General features: G+C 42.7%; 1 protein-coding gene across 1 annotated transcript in view; it reads right to left on the bottom strand.

The window, feature by feature from the left end:
* Positions 1 to 2975: 2975 nt before the first annotated feature.
* VEGFD (vascular endothelial growth factor D) overlaps positions 2976 to 18436 on the bottom strand; it is a 30939-nt gene continuing 15478 nt past the window's right edge. Inside the window, exons 2-7 of the mRNA XM_076357123.1 lie at positions 15420 to 15630; positions 11670 to 11860; positions 9209 to 9357; positions 7764 to 7861; positions 5191 to 5386; positions 2976 to 3649 (exon numbers count right to left, since the gene is read on the bottom strand). Of these exons, the coding sequence (XP_076213238.1) occupies positions 3523 to 3649; positions 5191 to 5386; positions 7764 to 7861; positions 9209 to 9357; positions 11670 to 11860; positions 15420 to 15630 (972 nt within the window). The 3' untranslated portion in view covers positions 2976 to 3522. The remainder of the gene's footprint in view (positions 3650 to 5190; positions 5387 to 7763; positions 7862 to 9208; positions 9358 to 11669; positions 11861 to 15419; positions 15631 to 18436) is intronic.

Below are 18436 nucleotides of genomic sequence, written 5' to 3'. Positions count from 1 at the left end.
TGCAGTCCAAAAAGTAGGTGGGTCAAGGCTTCAGAAGGTGGAAGTGCCTTTCTTCTACAGGAGCCAACAGGAGGGGAAGGACGGCCAATGCTCATACTCAAGCAATTGGTTTGTAGGGCTAGGGAAAGATATTTTCATGTTCCTGCGCAGGTAAGTGTGAATCTGGTCAGTTCAGAGCTCTTGGGCATCTCTGCTTTCCTGCCCAGGACAGTGCCGTGCGTTAGGTGAAGCGAGAGGGGATGGATCCGTCGTACTGAGTTGCAGGGGAAGGCTACAGGACTGCAGCGCTGTCCTGGTGTGTGTGGCGTCCTTGAGTACGGGACACCGGCCAGAGGCATCCCCTTCCCCTGCCAGCCCTGGCACAGCGTGGGTGCTCACCTCCACCTCATTTTGTGACCTAGTGGGCCAGAGGCAGCTGGGTGACAGACGAGTGGGTTATTGGAGAGAGAAGGAGTTGTGTGAGGTCCTGTGCTGCACCAGGAGGGAAAGAGCAGAGGGTGAGGTTAGTGTGCGCACTCACACGTGTGCACACACCCCCACCCCCCAAGTCTGTTACCCTGCAAAGGTTTGAGTGTGAGTTTCAACTTTGTGTACCAGAGTTGACAGTCCTATCTGAAGCACAAAGAAGGCCATTCATAAGCCACCTGGAAATTAGGGCTAGGAATCTCTTAAGGAGCATGAAAGTTATTAACTAGATAAATATTTAAGTGTGCTGGCTGCTTAGGCCACTCTTGTTAGTGAATGCCACCACAAGCAGTTTCCTTTTCCACCTTCACGGTAAGCCTAAGGCCTGTTCTGATTTCACAAGCTTTCTGGCACATCGCTGCTGCAAAATGGAAATCCCTCACAGGTAAAAGAACCTGTAGGGGATTAAATGTGAAAATAACGCTGAATTTTACATTGACCTTCAGGATGATCACACATTTGCTGTTGTTTGAGCCTGTTTCTATCAAAAATATTTACCTAAGCATTTCACAAAGCGGTCTGCAAGAGGTAAGCGCAAAATTTTGATGTTGAGGGTTAAATTCACCCAGAGGCTTAGGCTGAACGCAGCCTGTAGACATGGCAACATCTCGCTGCTTCCCATTGGGATCTTCAGTCCTGAGTTAACCTCCAGGCACAGGTCTGTTTTTCAGTGGTCTAGGAAGGTGTGAAAACCTCAGAGCAGGGTTCACGGTGGTGGTCAGCGATGGTACCTTTCTAGCCTGGGTATCCTGATGGCTATTGCACTCTCCTGGGGGTTAGGTGGCTCATGTTCAAGTCCCTCTCTGCCTCAGTAAGAAAAGCTTTTGACCATGGTTTTCGGCCCTTCAGTGACTGCTTTATCTAAGAGCCTTCTGGAGTTGAAGCGGACTTTACTTGTCTCTGAGGTTGGAGCAGTTCTGTTTTGTAAAAAAAGGTTAATATATTCACTGGTCAGGACAGAAAACTGCAGAAGCCTCTACAAATCAACATTGACGGGACTCAGGCATAATTAATACAGGGTTCCAGTTGCTAAACATCAATTTTAGAAAAGCTAGGAAATGCAAAAGCTTAAACTCTTTCCACAAAATTTAGCTTTACAAATACCGTTGTCTAGTTTTGCACAAAGGTGTATTTTTACTCCATACACCTCTGGTGCCACCAGTTAAGTGTCTGGTTTGCCTCTGCAGCTCCCTGGCTTTCTGAGGAATGTGCTAATGATGTAGCCTATCAGCAATCCAACCACGAGGTCGTGGTGCCCCCGACTGAGCTAGGTGAGAAGTGATGGGGCAGTTCATTCCTTTTATGGACCTTTGTATAGCTCAGGGACTTCACCCACCATGTACACGTGTCTGAATTTGGAGCCTCTCGGAGGAGCGAGGGAAGTGTAAGGGTGTGCTTCTGCTGCCAAGCTGGTTCACCTGGTTTTGCACGGGGGTCACGTTCCCCTTCTTGTCCATGCAGAGTGCACGCCAGTTGCAGGTGGCCTGCGCTCTGGAGGAAAACCCTCAGCAGGGGAGCCCAGTGCAGACCAGTAGGTAACCCTGCTGCAGGTGTCCACCCCGTACACTCACAAGTCAGACTGTGTTGCTTGGTCAGAGGATCCCAGTTCCCAGCACAGATAACAAAAACAGCCTGCTGCTGGTATGTTTGCACAGACCTAGGTCACAGACAGCTAAGGAAGCGCTCAGAGCAGTCGTCCAGGGTCGAATCCTAAATGCCTTACTCAGACAAAAGACACGTTAAATTGTTTGGTGCTTTGTCCAGCAATTCAATCAACCTTACAGGATTGGGCTCTAATTTTATTTTAAAGCAATCTATTTTTTTCCTATATAAATATTAAAAAATCTCAGATGCGCATCAAAAAGCCATTTTCGATTCCCTGTGTTGTGTCAGCCTTTCCGACTATGTAGCAGTTGTTTCATTTGCTCTGTTCCCTTCATTCACAGTGCAGTGTAGAATTGGAGAATTCAGCAAACAGGAAAAAATGATTCAGTCGTCAGGACTATCACTTCCAGTTCAGGATTATTGCTCACAATATTTTGTCTGGACTGGCTCAGTCCAGACTTCAGCGGCTCAGAAAATAATGCTGTCCTTGTACTTGATTTGGTTAAAACGCTGTTACTCAGGCCTCACGCTGGTGAAAGGAATTTCAGTGCAAAGGAGATATTTTCATAGCATGGTAAGCTAAAAGGAAAACCATCTTTTAGTGAACCGTACTTTTCCAAAAATCACTGAAGAGTTAGTACTAGTGTGTCTGTTATCCCCTTAGGGAGATTATCACACTACACCAGGAACAAATAAATAAATCACACATGGTTGTCAGGCAGACGTGGGAAAAATGATTCTTCTTTATGGAAACCGTTGGATCAAGTGACCTTGTTTCGACCTGGGTTTGGGCAGAAGCCAGTCCCAGTGGGACAACATAAGAAGGCTGTACTTGAGATGGCTTTGGGTTTTTGCTTATTTTCTTTTTGTTGGGCAGAGTTTTAAAATAACAGAGAAAAATCAAAACCACTCGAATAACTGATGTATTTATTTTCTTATGTACACTTAAATATGGCACATCTGACAGTAGTTGTACAATAAACTCAAAATGATAATCAAAGCTGGACAGTAGATCAAATAACTCAGTGCTGAACCTATTAGAAGCCAAATCCTGTACACTGAATTTCTGAAGAAAGTTTCACCCAGGAGCTGCATTAGCTAAGGATTCAGAGGCTAAGATTATCTAGTCTCAATTTCTGAAAGACTGGCTGGTGACTGTGACTCTATTACCAATATACCAGCGTCATCTTCCATTAACGTAACATTGAACTGGCACGTTCCGCTCTTTCTTCCACGCAGCCAGCAATTCATCGGTTGTTGTTACCCCTTAGAGAACAATTATCAAAGTCCCAGAGGATTCACCTGCAGTTAGTGATTACTCTAATAAATAAATGCAGACTGGATTCATTCTTCTGCTATTAATGTGGAAGATGTTCGTGTTTACTATTGGTTGAAAGTCAGTGACAGCTACTTTGCAAAGCAGTGGATTTTTGGAGAGTAGGGGAAGCTCAGTCAAGGAGATTCTTTGCTTTGGGACCCATGAGAACCTCTCTTCTCCTTCGGACAACGACAATGCCTGGAACACATTGGTTTTGCAGTTGGGCATGTTCTGGGTTGGGATGGACATTTGTCCTCACAGCTGTTTGATAAAGGAGAAAAAAGGAAAAAGAGAGAAGCATTGTAATATGGTAATTCCTCACTGTCGCAGTCCTCAACTTTTTCATCACTGAACCCTGCAATGCTCTCTAGAAAACGTTTGGGAAAGTGTTGACACCCTACAACATGGGGAGACAAGACTGCTGCCTGACAGTTCTTGTCTACAGCAACATGTCTTGCTGTTGCCCATTCGTCCACAGTCACAACCTAAGTAATGCTTTCATTTCTCGTGAGCAGTGAAATCCAGCGTGTCAGCACTGGATCATAGAATCATAGAATCATTAAGGTTGGAAAAGACCTCTAAGATCAATAGTGTAACACTATAGTGCAGCCCTCAAATTCTGTGAAGCACCTCAGCTCACCTGATGCTTCAGCTTTGGTCCTCCGAGAATACTGGGCATGAAAGTCTGGCATAAAAGTCCTGTGTCCAGATTATAGTAATTTCTAGAAGCCAAACTCACGTAAACAAATGATCGCATTGATCCCCTCCCACCTGTCTGAAAGACATAAATGACCAAGTGTCTCATGCTCACTTTCAGCTCTGCTGATTCAATTTTTATACTTGTCAACTATTTTATGCTTGTCCGTATTTACAAAGCTGAACCTAAAGATGCAAAGGTTACATCTTCCACAGCTTCTTCTCCATGAATGAACCTATGAAGCCTCTGAGAATGGACCCTGTGGGTGATCATTCAGTGAACTGCAGCTCTCCTAAGGTACCCAGGGAAACTGGATGCTGACCGTCCTTACATAAGCTTTCAGACAGAGCTCCTGCATGCTCCTGGGTCTCTACATGTGGCCAAGGCTTTCTGCGAAGGAAATTTTGAAAATAAACTAATGCATGAAAAAGGAGTATTTTAAAAGGGTATTTTCTATCAAAGTTTTGCCAGAGAAACCTCAAAACTAGTGACACAAAAGGATTAGGGAAATGCATGAGGTACAACAGCCCCAGAACGATTTTGCAGCTTCTCAGTGGAATCAGAGCTGATTGAGTGGCTTTGTATGTGTACAAAATTGCATTAGCTATAGAAAATCACTTGCTCTGAGGACAAACTGAGTAAGGAATAAGCTGTATGGTGTGGGTGCCAACTTAGGGAGCTTTTCTCCCTAGACGTCCGTGAGTCTGCATTCAGCTGTGACAGAGAACACAGGATGGGTTCTACCTACCTACAAATCCAAGACTCAGTATCTGACTGGAAATCCCCTGTGCCACACAGTAATTTCAGTAGTAGCACAGTTTTAACCATCATTCCCTTAAGATTAGGGGGGGAAAAAAGTAATAAATGTTGGTAGTTGAATAGCATCCTTGTCCAGCTTTCTTTAAAACATGTTAATTAAATAAACCTTAGACTCCTTCTATGAAGCAAGTATTGTAAATACCACCTCTATTATTATCTCCTTAACTGCAGCAAGGTATTTTATCCTGGGTGGACCTCCTAGCTAATTCAGCACTTGCACCTCCAGCATCTACACAAGGTAATTCACATCTTGCAGCATAGACACTGAATGACAAGGAACACTTACCTGCAGGTTTCAGCATGAAATATCTTGTGTTTCAGAGCACAACTCTCCTGGCTCTCCCTACACAAATAGCAGCTGCAGTTCTCTTTACTTTGAAAGAAATCTGTGGGACACTTCTGTCTACAGATGCATTCACAATTTTCTTCATCAAATTCCATATGTTGTCCGCACATTGCCAGCTCAGCAAGAGGAGGGAGTCCTGCGATAGCACATACATCTTTTAGCGGTAAGCTTTATGTGTCTAAATCCTGCTTTTGAAGAGACTAACTCTTTCTTTGCAATCACTACAACTCACACATGTACTCTCTGATAGATTCTAGTCTTCAGAATTCCTGTTATAACGTCTTGAGAGGATTGGGCTGATTATTTCACTTACTGTAATACTGCTGTTCCTTGTGGGTTGAACCCTGCACAAAAATACTTTTATTTTGGGGCTGTACATTAAAAGAGCATAGCATTAGGTTTTGGAATGCACAAATCTTTACTGGACAGCAGGTTTTAAAAAGAAAAACTCAAATAGGATTTAGTCTATACCCGGGACAATAATGCACATCCATGCAAACTGTCACACTCACCACTCAATGTCCTTCACTACCCGTATATTGTGGAAATTTTGCAAAAGTAATGCCATGTCTAGTAAGGTACGAGCTGGTCTGGCGCTTCAATAAGGAGCATATGCACACTTGTCAGTTAAAGATAGAAGAAAATACTTTGTTTCAGAAACAAAACCCCAGCCAAGTGGGCGCACTGTCTGGTACCTCATCTATCTTCTCTCAAAATACACATCTGGAGTACAATATGAGGCTAATCCTAGCAAAAAGGGAACACATTTTGTGAAAGCTTTATTAAAATGCTAGCAGCACATCCCCGCTTAAAGGTCATGGCATATAATGTGTCATTGGGAAGGTAATTTCCTGTAGTTTTACAATTAGCTCTTGGATTTAACCTACGGAATGTGGAATGTAACCTGCGTCTGCGACCTCTGCAGCCTCTCAGTGGCCAGAAAAGACTTGCACATTACTTGAAAGAAACCTTCATTATTATTTACTTAATGCTGGAAAACCAATATCCAGACAGAATAAAACCCAAGTCCTATTGGAAGGGAGGAAGGAATCTGCCCCAAATTCTTGGAAGACAAACCCCTTCCTTGGGGTGATAAAGCTTGGCGTGTGTGAATTGGCGTAGACTGTTTTCGGTCTCACTTTGTTTCAACCTCAGACAGATTTGAAGTTATTTTGTCCCGGCCACTGCCAAACACAATGTACTTCAGAGAATGATATTTTATCTGAGGAAATATTGAGTCTATGTCAACAAAAGCTGTAATTCAACAAGCCACAAATTCTAATGCTCCAAGCTGACCTTACAAAAGGCTAAGAGTTGAGAGCACTCTAGCTATTCACAGTCCTTTGGACTTACTCTGAAATAGAGAGTACTAATCCTTTCTTGAGTGAAAAGTCTAACTTGGGCTTAACTACCTAACCTGATGGTCAGATGGTCTGATCCAGAGTGAGAGCAGATCCTACAGAAACCACTATGCAACTGATCCTTTGCTTATTAACATTAGGAGATTGTAATCAACAGACCAGTTTATGAGGTTATTTAATTTTATTTTAGCTTGCTAGTCTAGGAATTGCTTGCCAGCTTGCTTTTATTGTTGCCTTGGGATAGTTTATTATTTTGCTTGCTGCATGTAGGTTAAACCACAAAGGCAAGGCTTCCTTCTGTGTCCATCTGCTCTTAGTGCTATGATAGGGTTTTTTTGACCAGTACAATTTCCTGAGAAAAACTATTTTTAAAAAACCTTATACAGGGCTTGGAGAAATTTTAACTTCTCTTAATGTTTACTGCTAGTAAGTCTCTTTAGACTTACATAGTTACCCCCCAGAATATTTCCTGCAAATTTCTTTGACAGATTAGAGTTTTCCAGGAAAAGCAGAGAGAGAAGGGAAGTAGTGTACACTTCTACGAATTTTACCCTCTTCCATTTCCTTCACAGACCTGAATGGGTGTATGTGCATACCCCTGAGTATGTATGGCATATCAGTTTGAAAGCTTCCTAAATACCTTAATATTATCATAAAAAGTAGTCAAATACTTTGAAAGGTCATAGAATCTTTTGCACTGGCTACAGCTAATAGACAGGACTGATTTTGCCTATGTTATCCTTGATTAAGTCTGTTCTTAAGAATTTCCCACAATAAAGATTCAGCACCTTCCCCATGCAATATATTCCAGGGCATAATTTTTTCTACGGTTAAAAAGTTTTCCCTAATTTAAGGCCCATATAAAATAAAAATTTATCCAGGGTGCCTACTTCACTAACTGTTTTTAATACTTTCCTATTCAGGTTGCTAATATAGAGGGAGTAAAACGTTCGAGCAAAAAAACATGAGATGCGGATAAGCACATAGAAGTGTTTATTTTCAGGTGAGTTTCTACACCATAAGCCAAGTCTATCTAGGGATGTGGACTCAAAACTATAACTCTCTCAATGAAAAAATGGGACAAAACCTAAATGAAACACAAGCAGCCTGGAGATAGTAAGCGGAAGTGTTTGTTTGTAATTTCATCTTTACCTTCCCGTCTGTTGGGGTGCTGTACATCTACAACACATTCACATTTGTCACTATCCCAGATCCATCCATTATGGCAAAGTTTGTTGGTAAAGGGGCATCTAGAAGAAAAAAAAATTAAGATAGGAATTAAAAAAAAAAAAAATTAGGAGCATCTGTGTAGTCATTTGGCAAAATGAGCCTGCTGTTATGCTGGGTCTGCCACTTGTACTACATGAAGGTAGTAATTCATCTGTGTGCATTACTGCTGCAAACAGAAAACCTTGGGACTGGATGGCTTTGCTGATAGGGCTGAGCTGTCTGGCTCCCAGCAACTAGAAGGAGCAGGTACAGCACATATTATTTCAGATTACATCCTTAGGAAACAGCTACAATTTCTCAGCTCCATTTTTCCATAAAGCAGCTCTACCCCACCCAGGGTAGTCTTTGTCTTACAGTATTCATGCTATGTAACTGTATTCAATTTTGCCATGCTGCCAGGAAGTGCAGCTCCAGTTTAAATTTGCTCGTGCTTAAGGATGTACAGTGGACTGTTTGCAGGGTCAGAGGGGCCAGTTTGACTTTTAGGCGCTTGGCTCTGGGAGGGGAACTCACAAACTGGAAGAAGGCTGAGGTTCTTCTGCATTTGCGTAGGAAGGGGATTCAGAGTGGCCAGCAGGCTAACTGAGGGCTGGAGTGGCTTTGCTGAAATGCCACCTCTCCCCCAGCCCAGATGGCTAACTGGGGCAGTTATGAGGGCAAGCCTACATGCAAGGTTAGACGGAGGCATCTGAGCTAACTTCAAAAGAGTCACTCAAGCTGGCTGTGCTTCTAGAGTCTTTGTTAAATTAATGTAGCCTGTTCTCATCAGGACTACAGGTATTTTATACCATATTTTGGAGTTACATGTGAGACCACTTTTCTCCAGCCAATGAGCCTGACAGAGGCAAACCAGGACTGGACCGGAAAGTGCAAAGCCACAGTTCGCGCTGCTTCTGACCCAACGTGCCATGAGGTATGGCAGAGGGCTTTAGCTTGAGCACAGCACTCTGTGTGCCCTGGCTAAATAATGTGCAAGCAGAGTTGCTCGTGTCAGGTTGAAAAAGTCTATGCACAAATACCCAAATAGCTCCAGTGGAGCGTAGGGCTAATATGTGCACTTTGAGTCCCCGCTCAAGCACCTAAGTGTCTTAATGACTTCAGATCCTGCTGAACTAGCCTAGCCTGCTCTTTGTTGAATTCTAGTGTGTACTTATAATTTGGTGGTCCATTCACCCATTCACACCATTCTGGTGTCCATTCAGTAGGTTTAGTTGAAGCTTTCTAACCCTGAGTGATAATCAAGTTATTTGGAAAAACTGTTGGCATAACAGAAAGTGACGGGACCATTGTAATGACCAAACCCGAACAAAATAATTTTCATACTTCGGACTGCACATGTGTAGAAGTTTGTAAATGAGGGAGCTTACCCATCTTCTTCTGGGTACTGGACAGATCTTCGTATGATGGCGTACTGATGACGCTGGGTATTTGATAGACACTTGCAGCCTGTGTGATTGGCAATTTTGATTGGCACGGGCTCAGGAACACTTGTCAAGGGAACCGAGATCTCAAAGAGCTAGGTGGGTGAAATAACATTTATTTTTTCAGTTTCCATTATGCAGTTAATATTTGGAGCTTTAAATCAGAATCTGTTATCCTTTGCCACCATTTTCCCCACCCTTGCTCTTTTCTAGAGATAGATACCATAGGTATAAATGAGCAGGTGGGCACTGAGGGTTTTGAAGAGTAAGCAATGCCCCCCAAGATAGGAACTTGCCAAAATGCTGGTCCCAGTGCTGTATTACCAGCTATTAAACACCCAAGATCATTCAAAATTATTTGGAAACACACTCAAAAGCCTCTTCTGGGTGCTAGGGCCAAATGGAAAAGATACAGGTGTCGGAAACTTTGTTCTCAATTATAACATCGGTTGAATCTCATCCACTTATGGTGACAGCTATTTAACTGTCCTAGGGTATAGTCACAGCATGCATCTTTAGGGGCCTAACTTAACCCCCACAGCCTCCTCAGAGAGGGAAGAAACAGGAGTAAACAGAGGAGAGTTCATTCCGCTTCAGTTGGGTTCCTGCAGGGCATCATCCTGGAAACATCTCTCTCTTGACTATAACAGGAGCCTAAGGAACAAAGCAGCCTACCTTCAGTGCATCCAAATTGTTTAGGGTGTTCCCTGATTAGCCTTGTGGAAGCCCTGGTTCCTTGGGCAGCTACATACAGGAGCTGTTGAAGTGACCCACACCCCCTCTCCTTCCCAGGGAAGCCAAAGCATAGGGTATGTCTTCGCATGCCAGCATGTCTTGGCTTAATGCTGCATCCACATGCACAGGCTGAGAAGTATTCCTAAGCCTGACTGCTTAGACATTTAAATTTAGGCGTCGCAGTGTCTAACTTTAGGTGGCATGAATACCCTTCAGTGGATATTTTATACCAAGGGAAAAAAAATGCTCTCACTAATACGGGAGTAATTCCATTAAGTTTAGAGGAGTAAATCTGGACTGATGGTGGTGTATCCAGGAGTGGAATTTAGCTGGGGGCTTTTGAGGGAATCTTTATTTTGAAGGACGCTAAAGGAATGTTATACTCTGCAAAACTGCAGATTTTCAACAAACTTATGAACTGCTGCTCCAAAAATATACAAATAAATAAATACTTTTTAGCCTGACCTAGCTCCCTGAGCTGATCGGATGTCTTTTCTGTGTGGCCAACAGCTCATAACAGCTTTCTCCTTCTGGTGTGGAATGAAAGCAATTAATGAACATTGACGCAAGAAGGACGGGCCCTGATTTATTTTACTCCAGCTATATTCCAGTACAGCCAGACACAGTGGAATGTAATTCCAACAAACCTGAAACAAATACAGAAGTGAATCAGACCTGCTCCCCATGAAGATTTCAATTTTCTTTTTAAAACAACTGCCCTCAGTCTTTGTTCTGATTTAAAGAAAACCCTTTTTCATAACTAGAATTTAATATATTACTCCAAGTCAAAAGGTTTTATCAACTTTAAGTAGGGGTGCACAGGGTGAAGATTAATCAGGGAGGACCAGTCTCCTGTGCTCCTTCTGTAGGTATGAACACAGATGGTTTCATCTGTAGAGCTGATTGAAAGTACTAAACTTGGAGCTCTGCTCAGTCACCCACCGGAGCAAGGTATCTCTGTACATAGACACTAGAGGGAGTCTACAGAAAGAAGCTCTCTGGATACTCTCTTTATGGTCACTGGTTGGCACTGGTCATTAAAACCGGGTATTTGTCGCCTGGTGCACCTAAGCAGTAATTGGCCACTGGTTTAAGCCTTTCTTTTCTGAAGTGACTTGTGATTTGGGACATTTGGAACCTGAGGCGTTCAAATTGAAAGCATCTGTCCTCTCCTGTTGAAAATGTCCCCTTTTTAGGCTCACAAAACTGCATATCCAAAATTATTAGCCAGCCTTTTTGGCACTGACAGCAATTTTGAAAATGCAGCTCTCGGACTCCTGGCCTCACACAACAAAATTTCCTGGAGTTTCTCTTAAACCTTTGGTGCAGAGGATTCCTGCGAGCCAACACTCTCAAGAGGTCTCAGGTCCAAGTAACAATACATTAGTGAAAGATTAAACACCTTAACATCACATGAGCCTGCAGTCACTTTCTCAGGGCCTGATTTTCCATCTCCATGCATATATAGCCATTTTTAATAATGCAACATGAATGTAAAATGTTATTGCACATGCCTGCATTCACTCCGCATGGATAAAAAATTAATTCTTCTGTTTGTTATGATAGTGCAGACAGATTTTTCATAACAGGATCTCAGAGACAAAACATCCTCTTTCCCCTCCCTTCTTGGAGAGCCAGCGTAAAAAGAAAGCAGATGAATAGCCTCATTTACCGTTTTCGACACGTAAGTTGTACTTGTATTCATGCAGCTCAGACTCTCCTCGTTGCAGCAGCCTCCGCATCTGAACACGTTCACGCAGGGAGGCTTGAAGAATTTGTTGGTTGTTGTACCCAGCTCCTTGGCAACTTCCACACAGGTTTCCCTTGGCACACATTGAGTCTTTTGCCATTCCTCATCTATCACTGGAGAAAACACCATTTTTATGAGCAATCATGGCAAAGTTAAACCTCTGATTAGTGAGGCAGAAGCATTATGTAAATAAAAATTAAGTGCTGGCAGGCCATTTGTACTTACTTGGATCGATTTGCACTTACTTGGATCTATCCAAGGACCAGAGATAGTCTGAGTGCAAAATTATCCCAGTAACTTACACCAGCTGCACTGGCAGAGAGGTCATTGCATTTATATGCCTTTAGCTTTCAACGCGGATGACCAAAATCTCTGTAATTCCAGTGGGTTAAGTAGAGCTGCATCGATTTCTCCCAGCCGAGAGTCAGCTCCACAGCCTCTGCCTGACAAAGCTGGCCCATGCCCTGTCCTCCTTTTCTCCAGGGTAGACCTCCTTATTGTCATTTTATCCTCTCTTCACATGTACCCCACTGCGGACTCAGTAGAGCCTGGGCCTGACTGCAAAAGCACATTAATGATTAACAGATTCTGGTCAGAGGGTATTAATACTCCTACTGGATGTCAGCCAGCAAGCACCGTTTCCAAAATGTCTAATGAAATCCAAGACAAACACACTCACACCTCAGTACCCTCAGGGGGTCGGGGTTCGAGTTTGAATAACAGGAATATGAATTCAAGAATGATTTATCTATTCAAAACACTGTGACATCTTTCAAATACTGAATTGTTGTCGACTAGTAATTTATTTTAGACTGATCTGTCAAATTCTGATTGCGAGAAGGAATAATGCATTAACTGACTGAACCAGAAGGAGAAAGCAGTGACATTTACATGATATTATCTCGAGTCTTGTTAAGAGGTGGCCCTGCTTTTTTTGGCTTCTTCTTACCTGATTCAAGTTACGGAATTACTCAAGAGTCATCAATGCTTATGCTTTAAGTCCTTCTTAAAATTATGAAAAACATTTTTCCTGTCTGCCCCCCTCCAGCAGGCTTCTGAAAGATCAAAAGCAACTTCTATACTGTTGAGAAAATTGCTCTCTCCCTTCCAATGCTGTCCACCTCCCTACGATTGTGCAAGCGGTGCATTCATTTACAGGGAAGTGCTGGGGAAAAAAAAAAAAAATCTGGAAGACTTTTAGTCTAGATGCTATACTTTGTCTTCAGATGAGCATTTATTTCTCTCTTTCCTACCTGACTTTCCTTTTATTATTTTTATTTTTTTTTAACTGACTGTGTATATTTAAATCAGTTTGTTTATTCCTGCAAAGTCCTTCCCCAGAGTTGATTCACTCCACTTTCCAGTCATGCAAAAAGTACAAGAAATAAGAGCTTGGAGTCCGGATTCTGATTTTACAGCATAAATTAAGAGAAGAATCACTAAAATCAATAGAATTTTCTAGAGCAATGTTAGTCTATCAAAACAGCAATCTAATCCTAGGCCTTAAAATAGAAAATAAAGTGTTTGCCAAACTCATTAAGGTATGTGCATGTAATCACTTCAGATGTCACTTCAATGAGTGTAAGCAGTGATGACCTTTCCCACTGCACACATCCTCACTTTATTAACCACTTCTTTAGCAGAAGGGCTGTTATAGGAAGGGGCGGTCAAAGAAGCAGGTGTCACATTTTGTTCAGAAGCACCGTGGTCACCCTGATCTTTTCCATGAGCAAGTGCAGGGCGCCTGCTGAGAAATTTGGCTCCGATACAGACTCCAGCTTGAAAGCGCTGCGGTCCTGGGTGAGCTGAGCTGCTTGGGGGAGGCTGGGGTTAGATGGGGTGACACGAGCTTTCGGTGGATTCATCATTAAAGCTCTAGAAAGGAGGAATAAAGTCCTGAATTCGCCCTGCTGGAGTTTGGGGTGCTGTGGAAGATGGTCCAGCAGTGAAACAATGAGGAGCCTTGACCCAGCCTTCTCGTCAAAACACTTTATTAAAACAAAACAGATTCCCTTGGCAAAAAGATCAATGCTTAATGACTGGAAAGGGTGTGGGAAAGAAATACGTGTTTATAGGCTTGTTTTTTTTTAAAGGAGGTTTAGTACCTTGAGCATATTAAGAGATTAGAACAAAAGTAGTTTCTGTCCTGGGATAATTCCACTTTGGATGGAAGAATGGAGAAGATGACCCAATAGGCTTTTTTAAACTTAAATTTCAGTGGCTTGACTTTGAATGAGAAAGATGACATCTCTGTGTCTAGAGTTAGACTTTTAAAGGAAAAGTAGGAAATGACCTAACAGCTGTTCCAAGCAATTATAAGAAAATTGTATCTGTATGACTATGGTCATCTGACTTTATTACCTGAACAGTTGCATTATTCTGCCATTGAAAAAAAGCCCATTGCAGTATGCACTGCCTCAGTAACACTTGACGACAACATCCTCTGTTGTCTCGCTGTATTGACAAAAGGAATATTTTAATTTTTCAGAAATGCTGGTGCTCACTAAACGAGCAATAGTGACTAGAGAATTACAGCATTTGACACTGGGTACTACTTCTAATAACAGCTCTATGGACTCCTGGGCTTGTAAAGGTGAGCAAACAAAATGTGTATCATTAATTAAAGCCCTCTTAATTGTTCTTCCAGTGTATATTGGATTATTTTTTTCTGTACAAAATTTCTATGAGAAGTTTAAAACCATGCCTGTCATATGAAAACCCTTTTCAGACGGGCACTCGTCTGCATTTCTGTGCTGTGGCTCAGAGAAGGAAATTAAGGCCTTTGCTCAGCCATAATTTAGCTGAGTAATGGTGTGCAAATGTGGCTGTGGTTATTGAAAAAGTGGTATTGGAACAGGATGAGCAATATCTGATTTCCCAAAAGGAAAGTGATGCGATCATATCGCTTCAGGGTACAGACTGAACAAAAAAGAATAGCTCAGTCTGTCCTTTGTCAGGCTACAGTGTAGTTTTGCTGTAGGATATCCATTTGCTAGACCAAAGTATAGTAACTGATCCTTTATTTTACATCAATGAACATATAATGCCTCTTGAGTCTCTCACCTACAAGGAATAGTATTCACTTTTGCTCCAGGTGAGGCAATAGATTGTATTTCCCCGCATTCAGGTGTTGGTTGATTCTTTCAAGATCTACTACTTCTCTCCGGAGAGACTTCCTCAAATAGATTGGGATTAGGGCAGTATCTCCTTCCTCTGCAATTCCCACCCAGACACTGCTGCTGATACAGTGCCTTATATCAGAGCACACCTAATAAAAAGAGGGATTTCTGTGCCTGCAGGAAAGCTCGTTTGTTTCTGCCTGCAAGCAAATTCTGAGATTTAGCCCAATGTTGCTGGCCAGCCCCTCAGCCAGTCATTCCAACCTGTTCTTTGCACGTTGACTTCCCCTCCTTTCTGTGGACTGACAAATCCATACATAATACATCCTCCCTTTGGAGAGTATACAGAGAACAATAAGCCTGATTTGGCCACAAAACAGGGAGGCAGACTCAGGCTATTGCCTGGCATTTTTTCATACAAAGTAATTTTCCATGAATGCCTGGTTGTTTCCAGTGTGGGTGTTTTCTAGGAAACCCCTGGTACTTAACCCTTTACTGGTTAAGAATCAGTGATCCTGAAGCTGAGATCATTCGGCTGCAAACCTGCACCTACCTTTCAGTGTATCGATATCATAGAAAGCAGCAGCAAATCTGGTGGAGCGATGTGATGCAGAGCGGGAATCTAAATTGGCCAGACTTTTCAGTTTTAGCCTGCACTTCCACAGCTTCCAGTCCTCAGAGTGAGTGATGCGAAGCAGCTCTTCCAGGCTGGATGCTCTCCTGATCTGCTGTTCTGACCGCTCCAATGCTGACAGGGACGTCCTCTGGAAGGGAAGGGGGAAGTCAGAAAGCCAGTACCTTTACAGCCAGTCCCCAGTGCAGCACATGGAGCACTTGTACAAAAAGGCAGCATGTTACCGAGGACAGCTGAGAATACCTGGGAAAACAGGAGCACATAGAGATGTCCCGGGCTTTGACAGTGCCCGGCACCAGACCGATCTGCAGGATTTGTGCCCATATAAATTGGGAAGGGGAGATGCCCACTTCCTCACCCTTTCCATCACAGCCACTACAGCTATTTGACAAATGCAGGCTGTGCTCGCCATATCCCAGCTCCCCAGGGAACCTGGCAGACACCGATCACATCGCTGCTGTGCCTGAACCATGCTGTTCTGGCCAGCCATGCCAGCATGAATCCTGGGCCACCCCTATAGACAACCTGAATGAGTTCAGCTGGTGAGCACAACCCATGTGCCTTTGCAACAAGCCACCTCAGGTGCCAAAACTCTGGTGCCAACCATGAGACGTCACTGCAGGGGCAGGAGATACAGCTGGAAGCTGCCCTAAATATGAGGGCCCATCCACACGGCAGGCAAACACAACGTGCAACGTGCTGCAAAGTGCAGGATGCATCTGCCATTTCCCATCCCAACTACCGTTTGGGTCATGCCCAAGTCAGCCAAAGCAGCCTCAAGTCCAGCCTCAGCGCTGTGGATGTGCAGCAGCGTTAGCACAGTCATTGCATTTTCCACCTGCGTGATGTACATGACCATTTTCTGCTCCCACGGGAGAACACTCCCTACAAAGGCCTACCCCATCAGTTTAAAGTTGTTATTCACTTAAAACTTACCTGTTTAACAGAAACTTAATATTGCACAGCACCCCATAACAATACTGGTTTCCTTGGCTGCAGCTTTCCGACATCTGTGTTTGTGCCTTATCAAGGCATTGAGTGTTTATTTCCACTGACTCACCAGATCTGCTGAAAACTATTGCCTCCAACCCAAGTAAAAGGTTATCTTTGTAAATGGCTGTGTTGCGCTGGGCTGGTGCTCTCAGTTGTACTCTCTGGTCATGCAGTAGACTGTACTTTTTGACTTGCAAATAAAAGGCTGCACTGCCAGCTCTCATAAATAAAATGCCAGTCCTTAAAGGCAAAGCTGAATTATATGAAGCTGGCGACGAGGTCTGTAGCGGCCTGCAGTCTGAACGGGTAGCAAGCGAGTGCTCTGTATAGGACTGGGGAAGGGGTGGGAGAAAGGGTCACCTATAAGAGGAACATTTTTAGATGAGATCTGAAACCCAGGCACTGACTGCATCTGTTATTTGTTATTAAAATATCTGTGGCATTTAGTTTGCAATGATACAGATGTTAGCCTGTACATATGGGCCAAGTTCGTTTTTGAGTAATTACCTTCCACTGACCTAAAATTCTCTGCGTAGTTAACTCAGAATAAGTTATTTGCTCTTCTTTTATGCCCATACAGAACATTATATTGTGTTCTAGCAAGCTGCCATGTTTCATTACAGAGATGGCTGGTTTTCATAGGTGAATGATTTCTCATATATTTCATATGTGGTGAAAACTGGAAAGCCCATCTCAATACTTATGGACAAATAGGTCAGAAGGAATGTGAATACTTAGCACCAGTAACTGAATTTCAAGATAGTTTTACAAACAAGCTACCCAGAATTTTGCTGATCTAGGAAAGCTGAAATTCAGCTTGAGGTCAATGTGTCAAGACTCATTTGTTCTAAGAACCACAGCTTATATTCACTCCCATTCACAAACTGTCTCCTTGACCTTACAAAACATGCGAGTATAGGACCAGTGCTGGTGTGGTAATGGGACCAAAGATATTAAAATTGTGCTCTATTAACCATTAACAAGACTTTTTTCTCTCTCTTTACAGTAAAAAGACGTTCTAGCTGAATCAGCATCCAAAACTTCTGAACTAGAATGAAATACAGCGAACCTGTAAAATGAGATGATGGTATTCTGTAAATTAGAAGACATATCCTGCACTTCTTGTAAGGATCAGAAGTTTGGGACTAGCTTTTCCATTTCTTCCACTTAACTATGAGGAGGTTTTATTAATGATTATTATGTGAGCAAAATAAGTTTTAAACCTAAGATCAAAGAGAACAGAAAAAGTGTACATGCCTCCTTATGGTAAGAAAAGGTCTCTGGGCTTATCTAAAGCAAGAATTTGTACTGCTTTAAGGATTCTTCTATTTTTAAAGCTATACAAGTTCCTTAATGTGGACTGAATACACTGAAATGAACTGACTTTATGCCTTCGCACTTAGTATTGTATAGAAAGAGGAACAAGTAGTAGAAGTAATTTTTATACCCCAAAAATGCATTTCCAATAGGATTTGAAATATGGTAATTAAAAAAATGTACCTCTGATATTGGTGCATCATAGCGGTGTTGACAAAGCCTGCCTATGCGTGCAGGTTGTTCCTTCTCTTTTTACTGTTTTTCATATATTGGAAACTGGAAGAGCACGGTCAAAAGAAATGGAAGGAGCAGTGCTCATTACAGAATTCCCTATGCAGTCATCAGAAATGTATCCTAATTCACTAAACCGTGCTTATCCAAAACTCACACAGAGCCCTTGGAACGGAGTTATCACTTCTCTGTCAACTCCAGCCCTGCTCAGTGTTGCCTGGGCTATTCAACCTTGAAGTGAATCTGTTGCCTCTACTCTCTCCATGTTTCCTAACGCCTATCCAAGCTCTGCAGTTTGATGGGATTGCCAGTTGCCTACCAGCACAATGCCAGAATAATTGTCTTCCTTCTTTTTATATTTCACATCTTCCTGGAGGGAACAGATTTTACAGCTG

This window comes from Aptenodytes patagonicus, chromosome 1 (genome assembly GCF_965638725.1).
Source record: "Aptenodytes patagonicus chromosome 1, bAptPat1.pri.cur, whole genome shotgun sequence".
Lineage (NCBI taxonomy): Eukaryota > Metazoa > Chordata > Aves > Sphenisciformes > Spheniscidae > Aptenodytes > Aptenodytes patagonicus.
This window is presented reverse-complemented; position numbering and strand designations above follow the sequence as displayed.